The sequence below is a fragment of the Protobothrops mucrosquamatus genome, unplaced genomic scaffold (assembly GCF_001527695.2).
Source record: "Protobothrops mucrosquamatus isolate PMUCROS unplaced genomic scaffold, P.Mucros_1.0 scaffold23, whole genome shotgun sequence".
In the NCBI taxonomy this organism is placed as follows: Eukaryota; Metazoa; Chordata; class Lepidosauria; order Squamata; family Viperidae; genus Protobothrops; species Protobothrops mucrosquamatus.
In genome coordinates this window covers 756,878-777,692 of record NW_015386408.1, presented here as the reverse complement: position 1 = coordinate 777,692, position 20,815 = coordinate 756,878, and the positions used below count along the sequence as shown (strand labels likewise).

General features: G+C 39.0%; 1 protein-coding gene across 1 annotated transcript; it reads left to right on the top strand.

The window, feature by feature from the left end:
- The first annotated feature begins 1,672 nt into the window (after window positions 1–1,672).
- On the top strand, window positions 1,673–15,307 carry SMIM13 (small integral membrane protein 13). The gene is made up of 2 exons (XM_015810854.1): window positions 1,673–1,926; window positions 15,114–15,307. The coding sequence occupies exons 1-2, from the start codon at window positions 1,851–1,853 to the stop codon at window positions 15,305–15,307; spliced, it is 270 nt and encodes an 89-aa protein (XP_015666340.1). The 5' UTR covers window positions 1,673–1,850.
- The last annotated feature ends 5,508 nt before the right edge of the window (window positions 15,308–20,815 follow it).

The window sequence follows — 20,815 nt, the reverse complement described above, 5'->3', positions numbered from 1 at the left end:
AGAAGCATTTTAATTGGAAACACAGCTGTCAATATTTGGTTTTTAATTCGGTTTTATTGGGGTTTATATTGTTGTATTTTTTGTATTTTTATTTTTATGTATAGTATTTGTTTTTTAAATATGCTGTGAACCGCCCTGAGTCCTATGGGAGAAGGGCGGTATACAAATTAAAAAATAAATAAATAAATAAATAAATAAACCAATATTTTGTACGGCTTGGTGAGTTGAAGAGTTTGGGGGATCTCGGTCTTAAATGGTCATTTTATCCAGTTTAGCTCCTCATTTAGACACACATACCATTTTTTTTGTTCCCTCCTACAGTATAAAATTGATGTGTGCGTGCGTAGTGCTGACGTACTGTCACTCTTGACATATTTTCTGCTTAGTTTTGCACTCTAATGGACACTGATTCATCTGATCATTTTAAAAAAATAGTGTATGCGGAGTTTCCGTGCTTTTAAAACAGCCTTGATTTTGGATTCTGAATGTACCAGAATCTGAGGATTTCCCCCCCCATTAAATGGTAAATTAAAGTAAACGCTTTGCCTATCACTGGCTTCTGAGGCTGGGCTGCAAAAACGCTAGCACGAAACGGCAGCGAGTAGCTATCGAAACTCTTTAAGTGTTTCGCGGTCATCGCGTGGGCGCCCGATTATTGCAGTCCAACACCCGGATTCGCTTTATGCATTTGCAGGGGTAGTCAACCTTGGCTCTTTTATGACTCGTGGACTTCAACTCCCAGAATTCCTGAGCCAGCTGTGCTGGCTCAGGAATTCTGGGAGTTGAAGTCCACGAGTCATAAAAGAGCCAAGGTTGACTACCCCTGCATTAGCGGGTGACAGCTCTAGCTTCTCACATGTTCTCGGTTCTCAGGAATATTTATTTTACACGGGGGCCGAAGAAAAGAATGGAACGATTTTAATAATAATAATTAAAAAAATAGCTCGTAAGCTCCACGCCACAAACGCCTTTCAGAGTCTCTTAAACTGATTTACATTTAGACCGCATTGATTAGAAGGGATCAGAACGCTGCCTCTTAGGCGGGCCTTCGTTCCCAAAGGATGATGGGAATTAAAGTCCTTCTTGTGCCACTTTCCAGCACCTAAGGGTAACCAGCGTTCACACACTGAACTACAGTTTCCATAGATTTGCGACACAGCGGCGAATCATATCCGGGTGGCAGGAAACGGCACTTCCCCCCCCCATCTCTTCCCTACCCGCCCTCCCTCTCGTTCATTTTGCAGCTGCCCGATTTTCGAGGCAGAGGAAAGACCATTCTGCCCCTAGAGCAGGAGGCGAGGAGTCTCGTTTTTTTTGCCCCTCCTGCGCAGGGAACAATGGAACCGTCTGATGTTCGGGGCAAGGAAGACACCGTGCGGGGTTTCTGATCGGGGAGCTGCAGTCTATCCCGCCAGTCTTTTTCCCCATCCTCTTCGGCCGTGGATTTGCTTCGTCGCTCCAGAAAGCCTCTTGAATGTGTGTGTGTGTGTGTAAAAAATTGCCGGTCTTCTTCGCTAGTTTATAACAGCCCCTTAGAACTCATGCCGCCGCTTCCTTCTCCTTTGGAACTCACTGCCTCTTGATTGCTCGCGCCAAGTTCTTAGAAGAGAAGAGCAGAGGAACGGAGAATCATGGTCCTTACGCATCAAGTATTGGGGTTTGCACCCCTTTCTTTCCTACCCTCTTTCGTGCTCACTGATTTCTAAGTGGCCGGTTGCCCCCGCTCCTTCCCCTGCCTGCTCACTTCTTTGTAGCCGGTGGGGATGTCGCGATTGCCTCCTCCTTCCTCTGTCGTCTTCACACGATCAGGGAGACCGAAACCGTCCTAGATCTTCACAGGCACAGGGAAGATGTTGCAAAGTATTGGCCTGACTCTCCTCGTCATCGTGGCTACTTTGTTTTTTGTCTTGCTGTTCATGCTCTGTGGTGAGTAAGAGACCTGATCTCGGAGACCAGATGCTGTTGCCTAATATAAGATATATTTTTTTCTTGGCCCATTTCTCTTTCTGAGGATTGTTTGAAGCTTCCTTGCCATGGAAGTACATCAGACCACATAATCCTTGTAATGTTTTGTGAGTGCCCACCTGGCTGGAGAATTGTAAATTTATTTATCAATCTATTAGCAAAACACTAAATAAATTTACCGGTGGGGAAAAGTTCTGAAAAAAAGACCCTAAAGGGATGTATTTTATTACTTGTCACTTAATAAACAGGATTGGCGAGAAGAAATTGTGGAATTTCATTTGGCTGTGTGAAGATGAGTTGTATGGGTGGTGAAGGAGGTTTTTGGAGAGTTTCTGTAAAGACACCTATCTAAAGTATTTATTGAAAAACATTAGTCCAGGGGTCTTCAAACTTGGCCCTTTTATGACTTTATGCTGGCTGAGGAATTCTGGGAGTTGAAGTCCACAAGTTATAAAAGAGCCAAGTTTGAAGACCACTTCATTAGTCCTACAAAAAGCCAAGAGGGACTCTGTTGCTAAATTAGCTAGTTGCTGAAGACTCAAACCTGGTAAATTTTGTGGTGGAAATGAAGTATATCAATTAATTTAATCTTGCATTTATGGCAATGGTCTTTAGATGTAAAGGAATATTGTTAATTTAGTGCCAAGGGCCCAAAATAGTGTGGAATAAAGTCATGTTCCAGGCTATTTCTAAATACCTTTGTGTGGTTATTTAACAGACTTCTTCAATCTGCTGCCCTCTAGCTGTGTTTCAAGTACAGCTCTTTTCATTCAGTTGAGAGTTTGCTTTGACAGTTGATGTTTCTTGCCTAGGGCTGTATGAAATAATTTATTTTCTTCTGTTACTTAGCTCTACTCAGGCAATTTTTTATGCAAAAACCTATTTCACCTGGGCAACACTAGCATGATTTTGCATAGTATTTGACATATGTTGATGGAAATCCAAAATGAAGTAGTGTGGGCTGCCATTCCTATTACTGTATATCACTTTGCCTCTGAAAAAATGCCAGCCACAGCTGCTGGCAAAAGGTCAGAACAAAATAGAAATACATCACAGCCATTCATCCCAAAAGCTCATCACTGCTTCATTGATCTAAAAGCCTGCACTGGAAATCCTAAATGTTTATGGGTTTTACGTAGGAGACAATAAAGCCAGTGTTAAATCACATATATAGTTTATGTGACTTGGGAGTCCTGTTAAGAGGAGATATTTCTTGGAGAAGGGGGAGGGAGAGAAGAAGTCACTAATGGGACTGTATGTGCCTTTGCATTAATGTGAAGTTAGACCATGGAATCAGATATGATCTGTTCGTTGATGATATGGAGAAAACAAATATATATATATATATATATATATATATATATATATATATATATATATATATATATATATATATATATATATATATATATATATATATATATATATATATATATATATATATATATATATATATATATATATATATATATATATATGTCCTCTTTCTGTGTCTTAATATTTATCCCCTTTCATCTCTTTCACCAACTTCTCTTCCAAGGATGAAGGAAAGGTTTCCTTAAAATATATATTTATTAATGACCTACTGAAAAAATTAAGATGAAGTAAATGGGAACTTTCACTAGAGTTTGGTAGTCTAGTTGTATATTAAGAGTATTAGACTGCTCATCCTGGGATTTGCTCTTCCCACACATCTGGAGGTTGGAAAGGTTGATGAAATGATAGTGTGATGTCATTACACCGAGTTATACTAAAAGAGTTAAACTAAGTCAAGGCATATTTTGACTCAGGCTTGCTAAATAAGCTTCAAATGACTGGATGTATACAATCCGCTAATCCAAAACCAAATAAATGGCATGTATGCTGATGGATACCTTCCCCATCCAGAAGATCAGTTCTCCGAGTCTGAATAAAAGGCATGTCTGGGCCTGCTTCGTGCAAATTCATATGCTCACTGATTTTCCTATGACTCAGCTAAACATTTAGTGTTGGAAACAACTGGAAGATTTCTAGTTGGATCATCCAGGATCCTGACTGGCTAGTTTTGTGTTTCCTTCCTTAGATGCTATTCTCAGCCCCCTTAGGCTCTCCCCTCCTGATTAATTGCCTGATTTTCAGATGACTAAATAGGAAAGCCCAGATCCTGCTGTAATGTTCCAGAGAACAATTACCTGATAAGCTTTATTTAGCAGAGTTTGGGCAGGAAAGGGAAAAAAAAAACAACAGGGAAAGAGAAAGAGAAGTCAGGCGGCAGGGAGGAAATGGACAGAGAAGAAGAAGCAGCTGTTGCTAGAAGTAAAGGTCCCCTGGTTCGTTTTCTCCAGCCAGGAGAATGCAAACAGCGCTGATGAAATGAAAAGCCGGCATGTCGGAAAGGAGGTGGGTTTATTTAGTTCTGGATCAACTGGCAGCTTGATTGGATTACCATAAGGATTTTTATACAGTTTTTACAGCATTTTGTAATTCAGAGGCTCCTTTGTGTGCTTTGATTATTGGAATATTTTAGTCTGTATTTTAGGCTAGCAATGAGTCCAAAGTATTGACTTCCATAGGTTTAATCCCTTTAAACAAATGTAATTAGTTTTACCCCCTTATCTTGAGTTTGTCTATGGCTTTTAGAAAGTTTTTTTTTAAGGTAAACAGGATTAATTTTAAAGCTAAAGCTTTTCGCAATTGTCAGAGCCTTTCAGTCTGGGATTGCAACATTGTGACACGTGACGCGTGTGAGGCAGCTTAAAGAAAGGGGAAAAAATCAGAGTTTATGTATTTATTTTGTGAGCCTTTCTTGCTTTGCACTTGATTCCTGTGTCTTTAAGGGTACAGGGAAGGGATGGGGGATGCATTCCTACTACATTATGAAAGGAGAGCTAAGAAGGGCCGACCAGCTAGCTCAGGGGTCTACAAACTTAGCAACTTTAAGACCTGTGGACTTCAACTCCTAGAATTCCTCATCCAGCCATGATGGCTGAGGAATTCTGGGACTTGAAGTCCACAAGTCTTAGAAGTGCCACGTTTGAAGACCCCTGAGCTAGCTGGTAGTGGTGCATATTAATAAACATGGAAAAATTCATCATACATTTGTCAGTGCAAGGGGAAAGTGATTCAGCAAAGGAACAGCCACCAAAGAAATTAAAACTGATAGTTTCCCCCTTTTTTTCCTACAGTTTGTAATATTTTATTAGATTATAGAATAAAATACAAAAAATACAAAAGCAAATAGTAGGACACAGTGGGGAGGAAAAAGGGGGGGAAAGTGAGGGGGAGAAGAGAAAAAGAACAGACTTCCTCTGTTGCAGTAGAAGGAAGCATTAACATTGAACCTCAACTTTTTACGTTTCCATAATATTATAAACTAGCCATTTCTATAACAACAAATGAATCTAATCAGTAAAACCCAAAATCCTCCCCCCTTTTTTTAGTCATCAAGTTTTTGACACCTTGCTAAGCACTGGTGGTACCCAAATATTGTCATGTCCTAAAAGTGGTACAATCTGTGATAAGGTTGAAAAGCCCTGCTCTAGACCTGTAGCTTTTAAGTCTCATTCTCACGTGTTCTGTTCGAGGATTCTGCCCGATCGTTGTAACAGCAGTGGTTTAGTGAAGTTTCAGCAAGTTGGCTTTGATTCCTGGAGACTGGATAGAGAAATCCTTGCTTTCTTGGAGCTGTCATGTCAGCAGTAATCCATATCTTTTCTATGCACATTCTGATCATTATTATTTTTTTATCCCACCCATCCACCTTATTTGTTGCTTTTCTCTTCCCCCAATTTTGCCAAGAATAATATTCTTTCTAGATTCTCATCGGGTCTGAGCCAGTCTGGTGTAGCGGTTAAGGCATTGATGGCGAACCTTTTAGAGACTGAGTGCCCAAAAACTGCCCTGCCTCCACCCCTTCCCCCGCTTCGTCCTCCCGCCCTTCCCCCGTTACGCCCCTGCCCCACCCACCTACAGGACCACCCACCGCCCAGCAGCATCATGGCAGCCATCCCCTCCGCCCACGCCCCGCAGCAACATCTACGCACGACGGGGCTCGAGGGTGGAGTATTGTCCCTGCTGCCATGTGTTTGGTTGCACTTCTCCATGCGGGCCGTGCCTGGGGGCAACTCTCCTCCGGGCGGAGGCTGCTGGTGAGGATGGGGCCATGGGGGGAGGCAGGGCTGGGGCGATGGCGCGCATGCCCACAGAGAGGGCTCCGAGTGCCGCCTCTGGCACACGTGCCATAGGTTCGCCACCACTGGGTTAAGGCATCAGGCTAGAAACCAGAAGGCCATGAGTTCTAGTGTTGCCTTCGTCACAAAACCAGCGGGGTAATCTTGGGCCAGTCTCTCCCTCTTAGCCTTAAGAAGCAGGCCATAGCAAACCATTTCTGAAAAACCTTGCCAAGGAAACTTCAGAGACTTGACCAGGCAGGCACATGGAGTCAATACTGACTCAAAGGCACCAAAAACAAACATCTCATGTCCAAAGTATGTGAGTTTATGTTTGCAAAACATTTCCTTAAAGGAGCAATCTGTTTTTATATGAGCCAGGACTAATAGATTACTTCTTTTAGTACATGGTGTTTTATTCATCTCCATGTAAGTCTCTGAATCTCGTGAAGTACAATAAGCAAAACCTTGCTTGCATAAAGACTTGCTGCAGTTAATTTAGAAATGTGCAGATTTATTTGCATCTTGCTTCTTTACTGTATTACCAATCTTTTCCTAGATCCCCAAATCTTGTTCTATATTTGTTGACATAGAGTTGTTTTTGCTTTATCTGCCATTTCTCCACAGCTTTATATAGTCGAATGGTTTTTTTTTTTAAATCTATGGCTGATGCTTTCCTATTTAACAGTTGTTTCAATGACTGTCATACCTAATTTTTAATTTAGTTCCTGAATTTTTTTTCCTCTGCAAATGTTTCAGTTATTCTATAAGCTTGTTTAATAAAGGTTTTGGTACAGTTCCATCTTCCTTTAATCTCATTTGTTGGTATCGGATCTCTTCAGTGATTATTTTTGGAAGCTTGTATTTTAGTTATGGATTTTCCTTCTTAAAAGAAACCTGTCGTGCTTTTTTTCTTATTATTCCATTTGTTCACACTCTTGACTGAGACAGTGTTCCTTGCCTTTTCTTGTTTGATATTGAAAGTTAGTGTTCAGCTGTCCTACATTCTTCCTGCCACTTGACTTTTTTCTTCTTTGAAAGTTTGGATAGATAGGTTTGGTTTGACTTTCACAATATCTCATTTCTTATAGCTCATCAGGTTGACTTTCACACAAGCCTATGAAATATGTTCCTTACATTGATTTTATAATCTGACAATATGTTTCTCATGTTATAGTTTACTTGCATGCCTATTCCCTTTAATTTTCCGTACCTCACATATTTGACACCAGTAATTCGTTATCGCTTCCATAGATTGTACCTGGATGTGCGAGAGCTAACTGGATTGTGTTTGTCTTCCGTTTCCTCTTGGTTTCAGTGATGTCCAGGTTTAGAATCTGTGTTTTCTTGCTTGGCAAGAATGAATGACCTTTGCAGAATTCTAATCTGTCTCCTAATAATTGGGTTTTATCTGATGCATATCTCTCTATGACAGACATGTCAAACACAAGATTGGAGCTTCATGCGTCCCTCACTTGTACTAGCTGGGGGATCACTCCAGATTCTGAAGTGATCAAAATAGAGTTGGGTGACCCCATCTCTCTTCGTGGCTGGTAGAGAGATGAAGGCAACAACCAGGAAAGATGTCTTCCACTTTTTATACCTTTCCAGAACAAAGAGATCTGATCTTGGTACTAGCCATAAGATGGCACAACAAAATAATTCCTAGATGATGACTCATACACAGCAACCCAGGCTCCATCTGTAACTCCTTTCCCCCCTCCCCTTACCTTGCTCTTTTCATATAAGCAATCACCTATACCTGAAGCATAAAACATTTGCTTCTATATAACTAATTTCCCAATCTAAAGCATCTACAAAGCTGCTTGCACATAAACAAAGATATATATATATATATATAATTACAAAATATCACTACTAATATCACTATTACTAATATCAACCTTAAGCATAATAAAATCTCTTCAATATAATTCTAATATAATGGGGATGAGTTGGAAAAAAATGCCAATGGGAATTACCGTACTTAATTGGGTCCATTGGGATAGTATTGTTTTGTGTTTTTTGCTATTACCGTAGAGTTATCTTTAATTTCCTGACTGAGAGCTTTGATCCTTGTCAAAGAAGAAAAGAATGCTAGTAAAAGAATAAAATGGAATAGTTAGAATTTATAATTTTGGAAAATAGAAAATATGAGCTTGATAAAAAATAAACACTGTGGAATACTCCCCTTGTTAATCCACTCCTACTTGGTTGACTAATGTCAACATTGCAGGATCTGCTCTGATGTATTGAAGCTTCACATATCCGCCCTTGACCTTAATACCTTTTTGATGAATTCAGTTGTGAAACAGATGCAGCTCTTTTACCTTGATATTTAATGTGACCTTCGGTTACTTCAGAATTGCCTCACTGGAGACTGAGGATTGCAAAACTACTTGGCAGTTTGGCAATTGCATTAAATACTGAGCTAGAGCAACTACATTTTTGAGGGCGGTTGTATGGCCAGAGAGTACAAAAAAAAAAAAAAAAACCCCAAGAAACTATTCCCTTCTTGATCAAGCTGTGCTAAAAGGAACTGCCACTTTTTAAATCTTACAATAAATAAATAAATAAATAAAAGCCCAAGGCTCAAGGTTAATGTGGCTCTGGTAAATTAGTAGTTAATGATAGAATTTCATCACAGTAAAGTTTCAGTAAAGTTTCCATAGTTTGTTAATTACAAGGTTCCTTTATTCCTCCTTGTGGTATTATCTTAGGTCAGGGGTAGGCAACCTTGGCTCTTTTATGACTTGTGGACTTCAACTCCCAAAATTCCTGAGCCAGCCATGCTCAGGAATTCTGGGAGTTGAAGTCCACGAATCATAAAAGAGCCAAGGTTGCCTACCCCTGTCTTAGGTGATTCTTCTCAGATGCCAGCCTAGATTTGATTATAAGAACCAGAGTATATCTTCAGCACAATTTGGTAATAGCACGTTTCTTAAGTCTGCTTAATTCTTATGGTAGACCAGGGGTCTTCAAACCTGGCCCTTTTATGACTTGTGAACTTCAACTCCCAGAATTCCTCAGCCAGTGTGCCTGGCTGAGGAATTCTGTGAGTTGAAGTCCACAAGTCATAAAAGGGCCAAATCTGAAGATCCCTGTAGTAGACAGATCATTTGGAGTGCGTGTAGGAATAATGTTAATGGAAACATTGAAAATAAAACAGGTGGAATACGGACCTTTCCATTGATATACCAAATTTAAAATATGCCCGAAATAGACTGTAGTAGTGGTCTTAGATTGGAAATACACAACTGCATGCACCTTGAAATGAGGCAGTCCAGGAAAATAGTCTACCGTTTGTTCTGCCGAATGTATAAATTGGCACAAGTTTTCTTTGAATAGTCTGAAAATCAAATGCTAAATGATCACGATTCCATACATATGTTGCAACAATTGCAACATGCAGAGTGACTGGGAACAGAAGCTTGTATGGGTAACAATTACATGCTTTTGTGGGGTAGAGAGAGAAAAGAAAAAAAGATTAAAGAGCACCTATGTACTTCTTCCTGCAAACAGAGATGTTGACATGGGCTGGGTTTGTGCATTTCACTAAGCTACAAATCTTTATTTAGAAACCACAAACTACCCCTGGCCTAAGCCATGCAAGCCACATTATGACCAAGATGGTGAATGAAGGCTGTCACTCTTAAAATGCTTCTTATGAAGTAAAGAAGGAGTAGACTAGATGATCAATTTAGTTACCCCCATGTCATGTGTAACGTTTTCTCCCAATCCAAGGACCGTGACAGTCACTTTTTACCTAATTTGTTCAGCATATCACAAGCCTAACTAAAGCCTCATTTTACCCCAAACTTGCTCACGTGTTCTTCACAAGCTGGAATAACTACTCTAGAAACTGCCTTGCATGCCAACATACTGTTGACCATAACCCACATGTTAGGAGGTATATAATGCACACCGACACAAACCTTTCAATAAATCAGTTAGGAATAGGAGACTAATACTGTGTTTTTGGATTTGTTGGCTCTTATACTGTCTGTCCCTTTCACAATTTTAGTTGTCTTTCGTTTAGAGCCGTAATGTTTACATCCTGATGAATACAGTTTACCTCTTGTTTTCTCCTTTATCCATCCCTCATTACAAAATTTCTCTTTCATACATTCCCAAATCCATTAGTGTTCCAAAAAACATGCAGATTTTTTTTTTTGAGATTTCAGGTCTTTTCATTGGGCAAGACTGAGCTGAAAGTAAGTTGAGGATGGCAAAGAGGAAAGGGATTTGATGTTATCAATGCCAAAAAAATAAACCCATTCCGCCCCTTTTCTTTAATCTTCTGATAACATTAGTAACAGTAAAAGTTGTTATTAATTGCTGTGTTTTTACTAAGAAGCATCAGATGGCATTCTTTCCACCCAAATAGCATTCAAAAAAGCCCAGGAGCATGGAACAGGCTGAAAGAATGGTGACTGGCTGACCTTGTTGTTAGGAGACAATAACCCCGGGTGCAATTCATAGGGACCTGGTCTCTTTAGCAATTAGCTCTTTGGAAATAATCTCAGTGATTCATAAATAGGGGCATTTTCGGTCATTTTCCTCCCCTTAATGAGACTCTTTTCTTCATTGTCCCTCCTACCTCCTGATCCTTGTTTGATCATTTTTGATAAAATAGCTATATGATTAATGGGAAAAATTCATTATACCTCGTCCCTAATGTCTGGTAGATAAAGGATGAGATTTGTGGGACTTCCAGTTTGCCGCCGCGGCCACTAGGGGTGACAAGCAAGGAGGGGATCCCCGCTTGATCGCAGAAGGGTGGTAGCCCTTCTGCTCGATCCGGTGCAGCCCTCCAAACCGGCGGACGAAAGACCGGCCATAGAAATATGGTTTGTCACTAGGCTGCAGACAGCCAAAGGCAAACTTACCACCAAGCAGCTACAAAGCAGCGCGGATGAAACTGGGTAAGATCTGAACCTCTCTTCAATCCTAATTATTTTGTCCACCTGTATAAGCTGCCCAAAGTATTTTTCTCCCCTGTGGAGAGAGGGAAGGGAAATTCTATCCCACTCTCTAAAACAGGGCTTTTCAACCTTTTCACAGATTGTACCATTTTTAGGACATGACAATATTTGAGTACCACCAACGCTTAGCAAGGTGTCAAAAACTTGAATTTATCCATGTTTATTAACCTGCACCACTACCAGCTAGCTCAGGGGTCTTCAAACTTGGCACTTTTAAGACTTGTGGACTTCAACTCCCAGAATTCCTCAGCCATCGTGGCTGGATGAGGAATTCTAGGAGTTGAAGTCCACAGGTCTTAAAGTTGCTAAATTTGTAGACCCCTGAGCTAGCTGGTTGGTCCTTCTTAGCTCTCCTTTCACAGTGTAGTAAGAATGCACCCCCGTCCCTTCCCTGTACCCTTAAAGACACAGGAATCAAATGCAAAGCAAGAAAGGTTCACAAAATAAATACATAAACTCTGTTTTTTTTCCTTTTTTTAAGCTGCCTCAGATGTGTCATGTGTCACAATGTTGCAATCCCGACTGAAAGGCTCAGGCAATTGCGAAAAGCTTTAGCTTTAAAATTAATCCTGTTTATCTTCAAAGAAAACTTTCTAAAAGCCATAGACAGATTCAAGATAAGGGGGTAAAATTAATTACATTTGTTTAAAGGGATTAAACCTACGAAAGTCAACACTTTGGACTCATTTCTAGTCTAAAATACAGACTAAAATATTCCAATAACCAAAGCACACAAAGGATCTTCTGAATTACAAAACGCTGTAAAAACTGTACAAAAATCCTTAAGGTAACCCAATCAAGCTGCCAGCTGATCCAGAACTAAATAAACCCACCTCCTTTCTGACATGCCGGCTTTTCATTTCATCAGCGTTGTTTGCATTCTCCTGGCTGGAGAAAACGAACCAGGGGACCTTTTCTTCCAGCAACAGCTGCTTCTTCTTCTCTGTCCCTGTTTCCTCCCTGCCAGCTGACCTCTCCTTCTCTTTCCCTGTTATCTTTTTTCCCCTTTCCTGACCAAACCACCTCCTTTTATAGCCTCTCCTCTCCTTCCCCCCATTTTTCTTCAGTTCACCTCCACGCTGCTTCTAGAAGCACCAATCAGCTAGAGCCAATCAGCTGGAGCCCTGCCGGCTCCTGGGGCTTCTGCCGAGTGCAGACAGTCATGCACTGCAGCTGCCTCTCTCTCAGGCTTGGCTCGCTTCGACTCATTCGCCTCCCCTGCTACACTTGGCTAGCAGTCGCGTACCACTGCCATGTGGCAAATTACCACAGGTGGTATGCGTACCACTTGTTGAAAAGCCCTGCTCTAAAAACAGTGGCAACTGAATATCCAGGGGAGTTTAAAATGCTGAAAAAATAACTTGATTCTAACTGGATTTTTATTTTCCTAAAATTTGAGGACTAAAAGATTTCTTATATTTATTGAAAATTTGGGTTTTTACTTACAAAAAAGAAGTAAAATTGGGAAGGATTATAAAAATTTTGGACTTAAAAAAAATGAAAAACAAAAATCTTAAACAGTTTGGGCGACATCTTGTGGCTAAACCTGATATTACAACATGTTATTGTTTAAAAGAGACTTGGCCCGAAGCCCAGACTATAGATAAGACTTTTGCAACCTTGACAGATATCAGCTGTGAGAAGCCCAGCTGTGTTTTATACTTAGTGAGAAAATTATTTTCATTCCCTGATTGTACAGCTTTTAATTTAACACACTAAGAGAACATAGAAGAAGATCAGGAACAGATTCTTTTTATGCTGAAAGCAATTTATGAAACTATTCTTACAATTACTGAAGAAATAAGAAGCTACAGAAAAGAACAAGATGTCTTCCTAGATATACGAACCCAAACTTTGATTATAACTAAAGAACCAACTATACAGAATATAATAGAACAATTAAATACTATGATAGAAGATTTAGCTGATCAACAAACACAGTTAATGGAAAACCCAGAAAAGGGGCTGACAACACTGAAAATAGAAAAGACTTTTTATATAAATCAAAAGAAACCTGAGGCTCAAGAAGAACAGACCGAAGGGAAGATAAACATTTCAGGACAACTACATTGAGATGGGAAAATAGAGACACAATTTGTTAGTCCTTCCCAAAAAAATGGAGACTGGATGGCCTCTTTTATCTCAAACCAGGGCTTTTTTTGTCATAGAACGCCCAGAACAGAGTTCCGGCACCTTTTTTGGATGGAACCTTATAGGGTAGGCAAGGCGGGTTGTATGACATGTGTGAGTTCCGGCACCTTTGTTTTTTTCAAAAAAAGAACTGTCTCAAACAACATAACAGAGGGAGAACTATTTGATGACTTAAAAGCACGGATATGGAAGGCAAGTTGGGAAAGAAAGAAGCTAGAATAAGGCTGAAGAAAATTGGGGTTTTGACTCATTAGTGAGGATTAAAATAGAATATACTCAAATAGACATACTGAATACTAGATTTTGTTATGAATTGAGATAAAGAAAACTTTGGTCATTTAAAATTTGGAAGTATAAATATCAAAATTTAAATTTGAATATTGATTGGTCCATAAAGGTTGAATGTAAAAATAATCAAGATATACATAAGCTAAAAATCTACTGATAAATGTAAAACATATTTTTATTTAGCTGATATAATAAGAACTGTACTAGCTTAAATATGAGATAGTAGATACTAAGAGAAAAAGAGAGGAAGTATTTGATGTTGAAACAAGAGAAATTTTGGTTACTAAATTTAAGACATTTGGAAATTAATAGAAAATAAGAATGTTACACTGTATTATTAATTAGATGATGTAAAATGGTGAGAAATAGAATATATTCAAATAGATAAGACGTGTATCCTGAATATTAGACTTTGTGATGAATTGGGATAAAGGGAATTTTGGTCACTTAAAACTTGGAAATTATAAATATTAAATGTTAAATTTAAATATTAATGGGAAACTAAAAATTGGGAAAAACTAATTAGGACATTGCTTGTCTATAAAGACTGAATGTTAAAATAACCAGGATATGTATAAGCTAAAAATTATTGATAAATGTAAGAATGTTACTTTTGTTTAATTGATATAATAAGAATTGTATTAGTTTAAATATGAGACAGTAAATACTAAGGGGAAAAGAGAGGAAATATTTAATGTGGTAGTTTGAAACTTGCACTAAAGATGTTTGTATGACATTGAATTTTCGATTAACTCAGCCACCATGTTGCTTTTTAAATACTTAAATGTAAAATTAGAAAATCAATAAAACTTTTTTAAAAAAAGGATGAGATTTGTATTGGTATTTCCTATTTGGGTTCACCTGTCCAATAATGTAATAGATCAGAAAGACTTAAATACAGGTAGTCCTTGACTTATGATCGCAATTGAGCCCAACATTTCTGTAGCCAAGTGAGACGGTGAAGTGAATTTTGCCCCGTTTTATGACCTTTCTTGCCACAGTTGTTAAGTTAGGAACACGGTTGTTAAATGAATCCGGCTTTCCCCATTGACTTTGCTTATCAGAAGGTCACAAATGGGGGATCGCATGACCCCGGGACACTGCAACCGTCGTAAATATGAGTCAGTTGTCAAGCGTCTGAATTTTGATCAGGTGACCATGGGGATGCTGTGACGGTTGTGTGAAAAACTGTCAAAAGTCACTTTTTTCAGTGATGTAACTTCGAACAGTCACTAAATGGCCTGTTGTAAGTCAAGGACTACCTGTAAAGCTAATGGAAAGTTATTTTATTAGTTGGCTGATAAGAAAATGTAGGTCAAGGATAAAGAGAAAGTAATCAATGCATAGGCAAGGTTTCTAGTCCACAGTAGATTTTTAGTTTTCTGTGTGTTTCCAACTTAATGTTTTTTTGAAACTTTACTAAGGATTGACATTTTTGACATTTTTGGGGCAGTGTTATTTGTATACGAGTGTGGCATGCGCTGGCATCAGCTCCTTGTTCATATTGTGCTGTATATTCTGAGTGGCTGTGGGGTGCAACACTTACACTCCCTTGTTTTTCCTGGCAACTCTCTAGGTTGGTGCGTGGTCTGGCAGCTCTTCTTGTCCAAGTTTAAGTTCCTACGAGAGCTGATAGGAGACACGGGATCCCAGCCGGGGGATAGTGCAAATGCAGAACCCGAAACTGAACAGGATGCGCTCCTCACTCCGCAGAGAGGCAGGCAGAAATCTGCACGTCAGCGAAGGGGACCGGCCGAAGAAGCAAGCTAAAATGAAATGACTGGGGTAATTTCCAAACAAACGATGAGCAACGTCGGTTAAATGGCTTGTTTCTACCCATGTGCGAAGCAAGAAAACCAAACTATTTCCAAAGAAGTGCAGACAACATTTTTAAAGCAAAATGGCAGTTAGGGGAGAGAAGGAAAAGCAAAAGAAGCATCTTGTGCTTTCCGGGCGGGGTTATGGGGAACAGAAGTGCTAATTTTCTGTTCCTCACCGGTTATGCCTAGCTTTTGCACAAGGGTGAACACGATCAACTCCGCTGGCTACTGACATCACTATAAGACTATCACTAATAGCAATTAACCTTTGCTCTTTGTGTATCCATTTTGTATAGAAACATGTTACTTTTATGTATAAACTCTATGAATATTTCTAAGTGGTGTCACCCCACGCCCCTCAGGATAAAACAAATATTAGGTCCATGTAGGGGCTCCATCAACCAAGTTAAACATAATCAGGACATGAAATTTGGCATTTGATTGTATGCCTGTTTTCAAGCTTCTTTAAAAATGAAAACATTTTGCCAGATTAGTGCATAACTGTAAATGTTTAGGGAAATCCCTTCTGTTTCCCCTTAATATAGAGAAGAGGAGCATCTGTTACAAATCCTCATTTGATATCATTTTTTAAAGGAACTAACCAGTTGGCTTTAAAATGGACCTTTTTTCCCTCTGGTTTGCCTTTTCTTGTTTTGCACCAAAAATCAACTGAAACTAACTACGGAACTCCTGATGTAGCTCCGGGGATTATATTTTATTACAGTCTCACTGTTGTGCGAAGTGGTTTGACCAGGAACTTTGTAATTAGTGTTGTTCTTCCAACTTTCCCCTTGAAGAGCTGCACCTGATGAACATCCAGCGTCTGCTTGAATTATGTATACAGCAGCCCGGATAGTAGCATCAAAGTTGTAGCCAAAACTGAACGAGAAGATATGCCGACTTTGAACTTTGAATTGGTGCTAAAGAAGAATTGATCACGATTATGACACCTCCAAGAACTCTTAACCTGGTTTCTTCTTGGTGCACTTTTGTTCAATGCTCTTGATGCTCTGCTCCAAATTTTTAATTTTGTTCAGCAGAAGCTGTAGAAAAAGCTCTTAACAGTTCACCGTTGCTAAAAGCAAACCCTCCTGATGAGAGTGCCGTTCTCCTGACTCGCTATTTTGACCTTTGGAGGCTTAAATGTGGATGAAGAACTTTGTTGATTTTATTTATTTTCTGGTAGCAATTGAATAAGTAAATGGCTTTTAAAGATCTGTACAGTATTGACAAGCTCACGAGTGGATTTGTAGCTTTTCCCCTTCGTCCCCATGACATCCTACCATCCAGTTGTTTGCAGTGGTTGCCTTATTGTTCGTCTTTTTGTCGCTGCTGTTGTTCTTTGCAACATATATCAAACAGGGTTTAGGATTGCTTGTGATATTTCTCAAGTGGGCTTTTGCCCCTTAAAAAATTAACACGCAATGCTCAATCCTCGAATACAAGATCTTACCAATAAACATCTGTTTGTTTGTTTGTTTGTTTGTTTGTTTTAAAAAACCCCACTTCTAGCTGTACATGGTAGAAGCAAGTACTTGAAATAATGCCAATTGTATTCAGAGTAATCGGACTCAGGTTTTCTCACTTACCACAGACACAATATTTGCCTTACAGGATTTACATCCTGACGTGACAGGCTTAATAATGTCAGGGTTTTTTTTTTCATGCACCTCAAAAATAGTTTTAGGTACCATTTCTGTTTATCGAAACAAATAACCAATCTTTACTCCTCCTGGAATAAAGTTTGCAAATGTGAATGTTGGGATTCTAATCCGACGGGACAGATAGTTGTAACTAGGGTCCTATGCCATGTAGAGTTAGGATTACTTGTTTAAGTGTGAAGGTTTTCTTTCATTCAGTAAAGTAAGTAGAATATGTTGGGGAAGCTTTTTGTGTGTGTGAGTTTTTCGAAAGGGAAACCAGGAAGTCACTTCTTCCTGACATTATGAGTTATAGCTAACACTGTCCCACAAGTGATGCTGCTGGTACAACTTTGGTACGAATAATGCTGCTTCCCAGAATGTAGCACTGTTTGAACTACATTTGCACATTATATGTATGCTTGATACAGTTCCAAGTCTTTTCCGAATCATATAACAAGTAATCCGTCAGTTTCTGTCTACATAATCTTCTGTCATTGGGTGATGTATGGCCATTTTTTTAAAAAAATTAAAAAGTCACAGTTTGATTCACAGATATGTCCCTACTAGTGAACTTTCATGAGCTCATTAAAGGAGAAGGCTCTAGGGACATTGAGGAAGGCCTTTGGTTTTCTTGATGCCAAATTGATGAACGTGTGACATCTGGGATATCTCCAGAGCAGGACAGAAAAGTAAAAATGATGGCTGCAACTATATAATCGAACTCTTCCCTCTATTTATTTGTATCGTGGGGCTTCACATGGTACAGTCATTCTACCATCTTGGATGTGAGATTAAAATACAGATCAGATAGTAGTAAAAGCACTCTTGCATTTACATATGTCATTCCCATCCTAGAATTTGGGGAGTGAGGGGGGATGGACGGTTTCAACATTTGATAAAATGAATTAAAAATGTACTAGGTTACTGCTTGAGCACTTGTGTGTCAGTTTTACCTAATTAAGTAGAACTGGGCCAGTCATTTACCCCAAAGCTAAAGTTACTTACTATGTTAGTGGTGAAGCTGTGGTTTGTTCCATTTCAATGTATTCTTTCAGCTAATCATGGAATGCAAGACCTTAACACAAACTAAAATACGTGTATTTGTATAGTTTGAGAAAACAGAATTTTAGCAATGTAATTGAAAGGATTTTATTAAAAAAAATGGATGTTCCAAGAAATAAACTTATATCTGTGAATATTAGACACAGCTTTATCTCATGTGATTTTATGATTGATGCAATGCAGTCCTATGCAATCTTATTCAGATTTCAGTGATGTTTAGTGGCAAATCTGTGCGTGTGCTAGACAGTGGCAATTATCCGGTCTATTTACAGGCTCTCTCTACCTGGAAAATAGCATTGAATCTAGGAATTGATTATGACAAGCAGCAATGGCACCATTTTGTATATGAAACACACAGGCTGACACTGTTTTATGATTTGAGTTTTGCCATTTCTGAAACGGCTCTTAGCCTCAAGTTTCAGCTGAATGTTTAAAAAAAATTAGCTAAAACATTTTAGCTGTCCATGAACACTTCAGAATGTAAACCCCTGGATTTAAATATGCATAGAAAATACGTATTTATATTGCTAAGTTTTTAGAATTGCAGTAATCAACGAATTGATTGCATAGTTGATCTGTAGTCTATGGTGAAAAAAATCCAAGCGTGGAGACATTTCTTATACAGATAGTCCTCGACTTACAACAGTTCATTTAGTGACCGTTCAAAGTTACAACTGCACTGAAAAAAGTGACTCATGACTGTTTTTCACACTTAATGACCGTTGCAGCATCCCCATGGTCATGATCAAAATTCAGACGCTTGGCAACTGACTCATATTTATGACCATTGCAGTGTCCCGGGGTCATGCGATTCCCTTTTGTGACTTCCTGACAAGCAAAGTCAATGGGGAAGCCAGATTCACTTAACAACCGTGTTACTAACTTAACAACTATAATGATTCACGTAACAACTGAGGCAAGAAAAGTGAATTTTGCCCCATTTTATAACCGAACAAATGTCTCACTTCGCAACAGATATGTTGGACTCAATTGTGTCATAAGTCGAGGACTGCCTGTATATGAAATAAGAGAAGAGCTGCTGAGAACACGCAAACAAGCACATACATCTAGCTGAAGATCAAAAAGCCAACTGCAGTTAGAGTAATAATTAGGGGGGGGGCTGCATTCTAATAGGTATATTATTTTTCTAGGCAGATCACCTTTTTAGATTCACTTGCTTGTAAACAGCACATCTATCACTACTGTGGTACAATTATTAGAGGTCACGTTGCAGAAATGGAGTGGTTCTTCACATAAAAGGCCCATTTATCATTTATTCAAAGCTATTATCAGCATTTTGAGAAGCCTTATAATGAATATGTATACCCTGGCCACTTAGAGTGGACAAGGAACCAACAAGGAAACGGTTTATCCCAACGTGTGTTCCATTCTTGGACAAATTCAGCATTACAGCATTCAAGCTTTTTCTATGCTCCTTGGTTGGTATATGAAAAAAACAACCCCTGTACTAATTGCTCTTATGCTTTCTATAGTCATCATGTTAATTATTTTTGTTTCTTTATTTAAACTGATTCCATTAAAACATGACAAATAAAATGTAAATAAGCCAACTGGTTGTAAATGTCCTTCTTTCTGCATGCCTATTACAAAGATTTAGAATGAAGCACAAAATCACCCAGCAGACCTTTAATCACCAGCAAATGAGAAAAAAGTATTAATCTTTAAAAGGCTGAGGTGCTAACCGAATAAAGTTTATGAATTGTTGCAGTTGAGGGGGGGATCTTGCTTATAATTGGATGTAATTTTGATCTGGTACAGTGCGACATAAAAGGGAACAAAGGATCAAACCTGAACAGGTGATAGGAAATGAAGTATATCTGGTAAATATTTGTTTTAGCTGCTATTTCAAATGACAGTCCCGTATAGGCCTCTGTGAGGCACAGCCAAAGCTCTTGAAAAGACATGCGTTCACAAATTTATGAGCAACGTGGAATTCTCAAAGGCTAAACTGAATTTCTTCTAAGGCAATTCTAAATTTTAAATGCAGAAATGCTGAAACCATAGAGGACTTAATATCTTTGTCTTGAGTAATTTGCTGCAAGAACATAGTTGTTGCCCTTATAACATGCAAATGTAATTTAGGAGCAGACCCTAAGCTACTGAGGACATTTATCCAAAACCAGAACTTTGGGTTTATTTGTTTATATCTGTTACCTCTCTTAATATTATGACATTGTGGTGTATATACAGTATACAGCAGGTGTGTCAAACTGCCGGCCTGTGGGCCGGACGCGTCATGCGGAAGCCGTGCCCACCCCATTGCCGGCAATGGCAAAACCGTCCCGATACGTGGCGTGACGTCGCGAGTTTGACATGTCTGGTATACAGTATAGTGTATACAGTATAGAGTAAACAAACCAAAGATGATACAAATAATAAAATGATCAGATAGAAGCAAATTAAAGGTTTGTTTCCCAGAGCAAGGCTCTGGACAAAGCTTCTGCACACCACCATTGACGGATGATTACTTTTGTTCATGCATAAGCTCTGTAAGATTCAAAATTCGTTGCGGCATGCAAGGCTGCTATACCAATGAGATTCCAACTTACAGAGGACTGAGGCAGAGATGTATCTTTTTATTTATTTATTTATATTTATTTATTTATTGCATTTTTACCCCGCCCTTCTCCTTACGGACTCAGGGCGGCTAACAGCCTGATAAAAACAAATACAAAAATACCAAAATACAATCAATTAAAAACATAATTAAAATGAAATATTAGATTGGCCTA

Bases quoted from the DNA above. Each gene is read 5' to 3' on its own strand.
- SMIM13 (XM_015810854.1), top strand. From the start codon at position 1,851: ATGTTGCAAAGTATTGGCCTGACTCTCCTCGTCATCGTGGCTACTTTG. The intron at 1,927-15,113 runs GTGAGTAAGAGA...GCAACTCTCTAG, and splicing joins CTTGCTGTTCATGCTCTGTG to GTTGGTGCGTGGTCTGGCAG.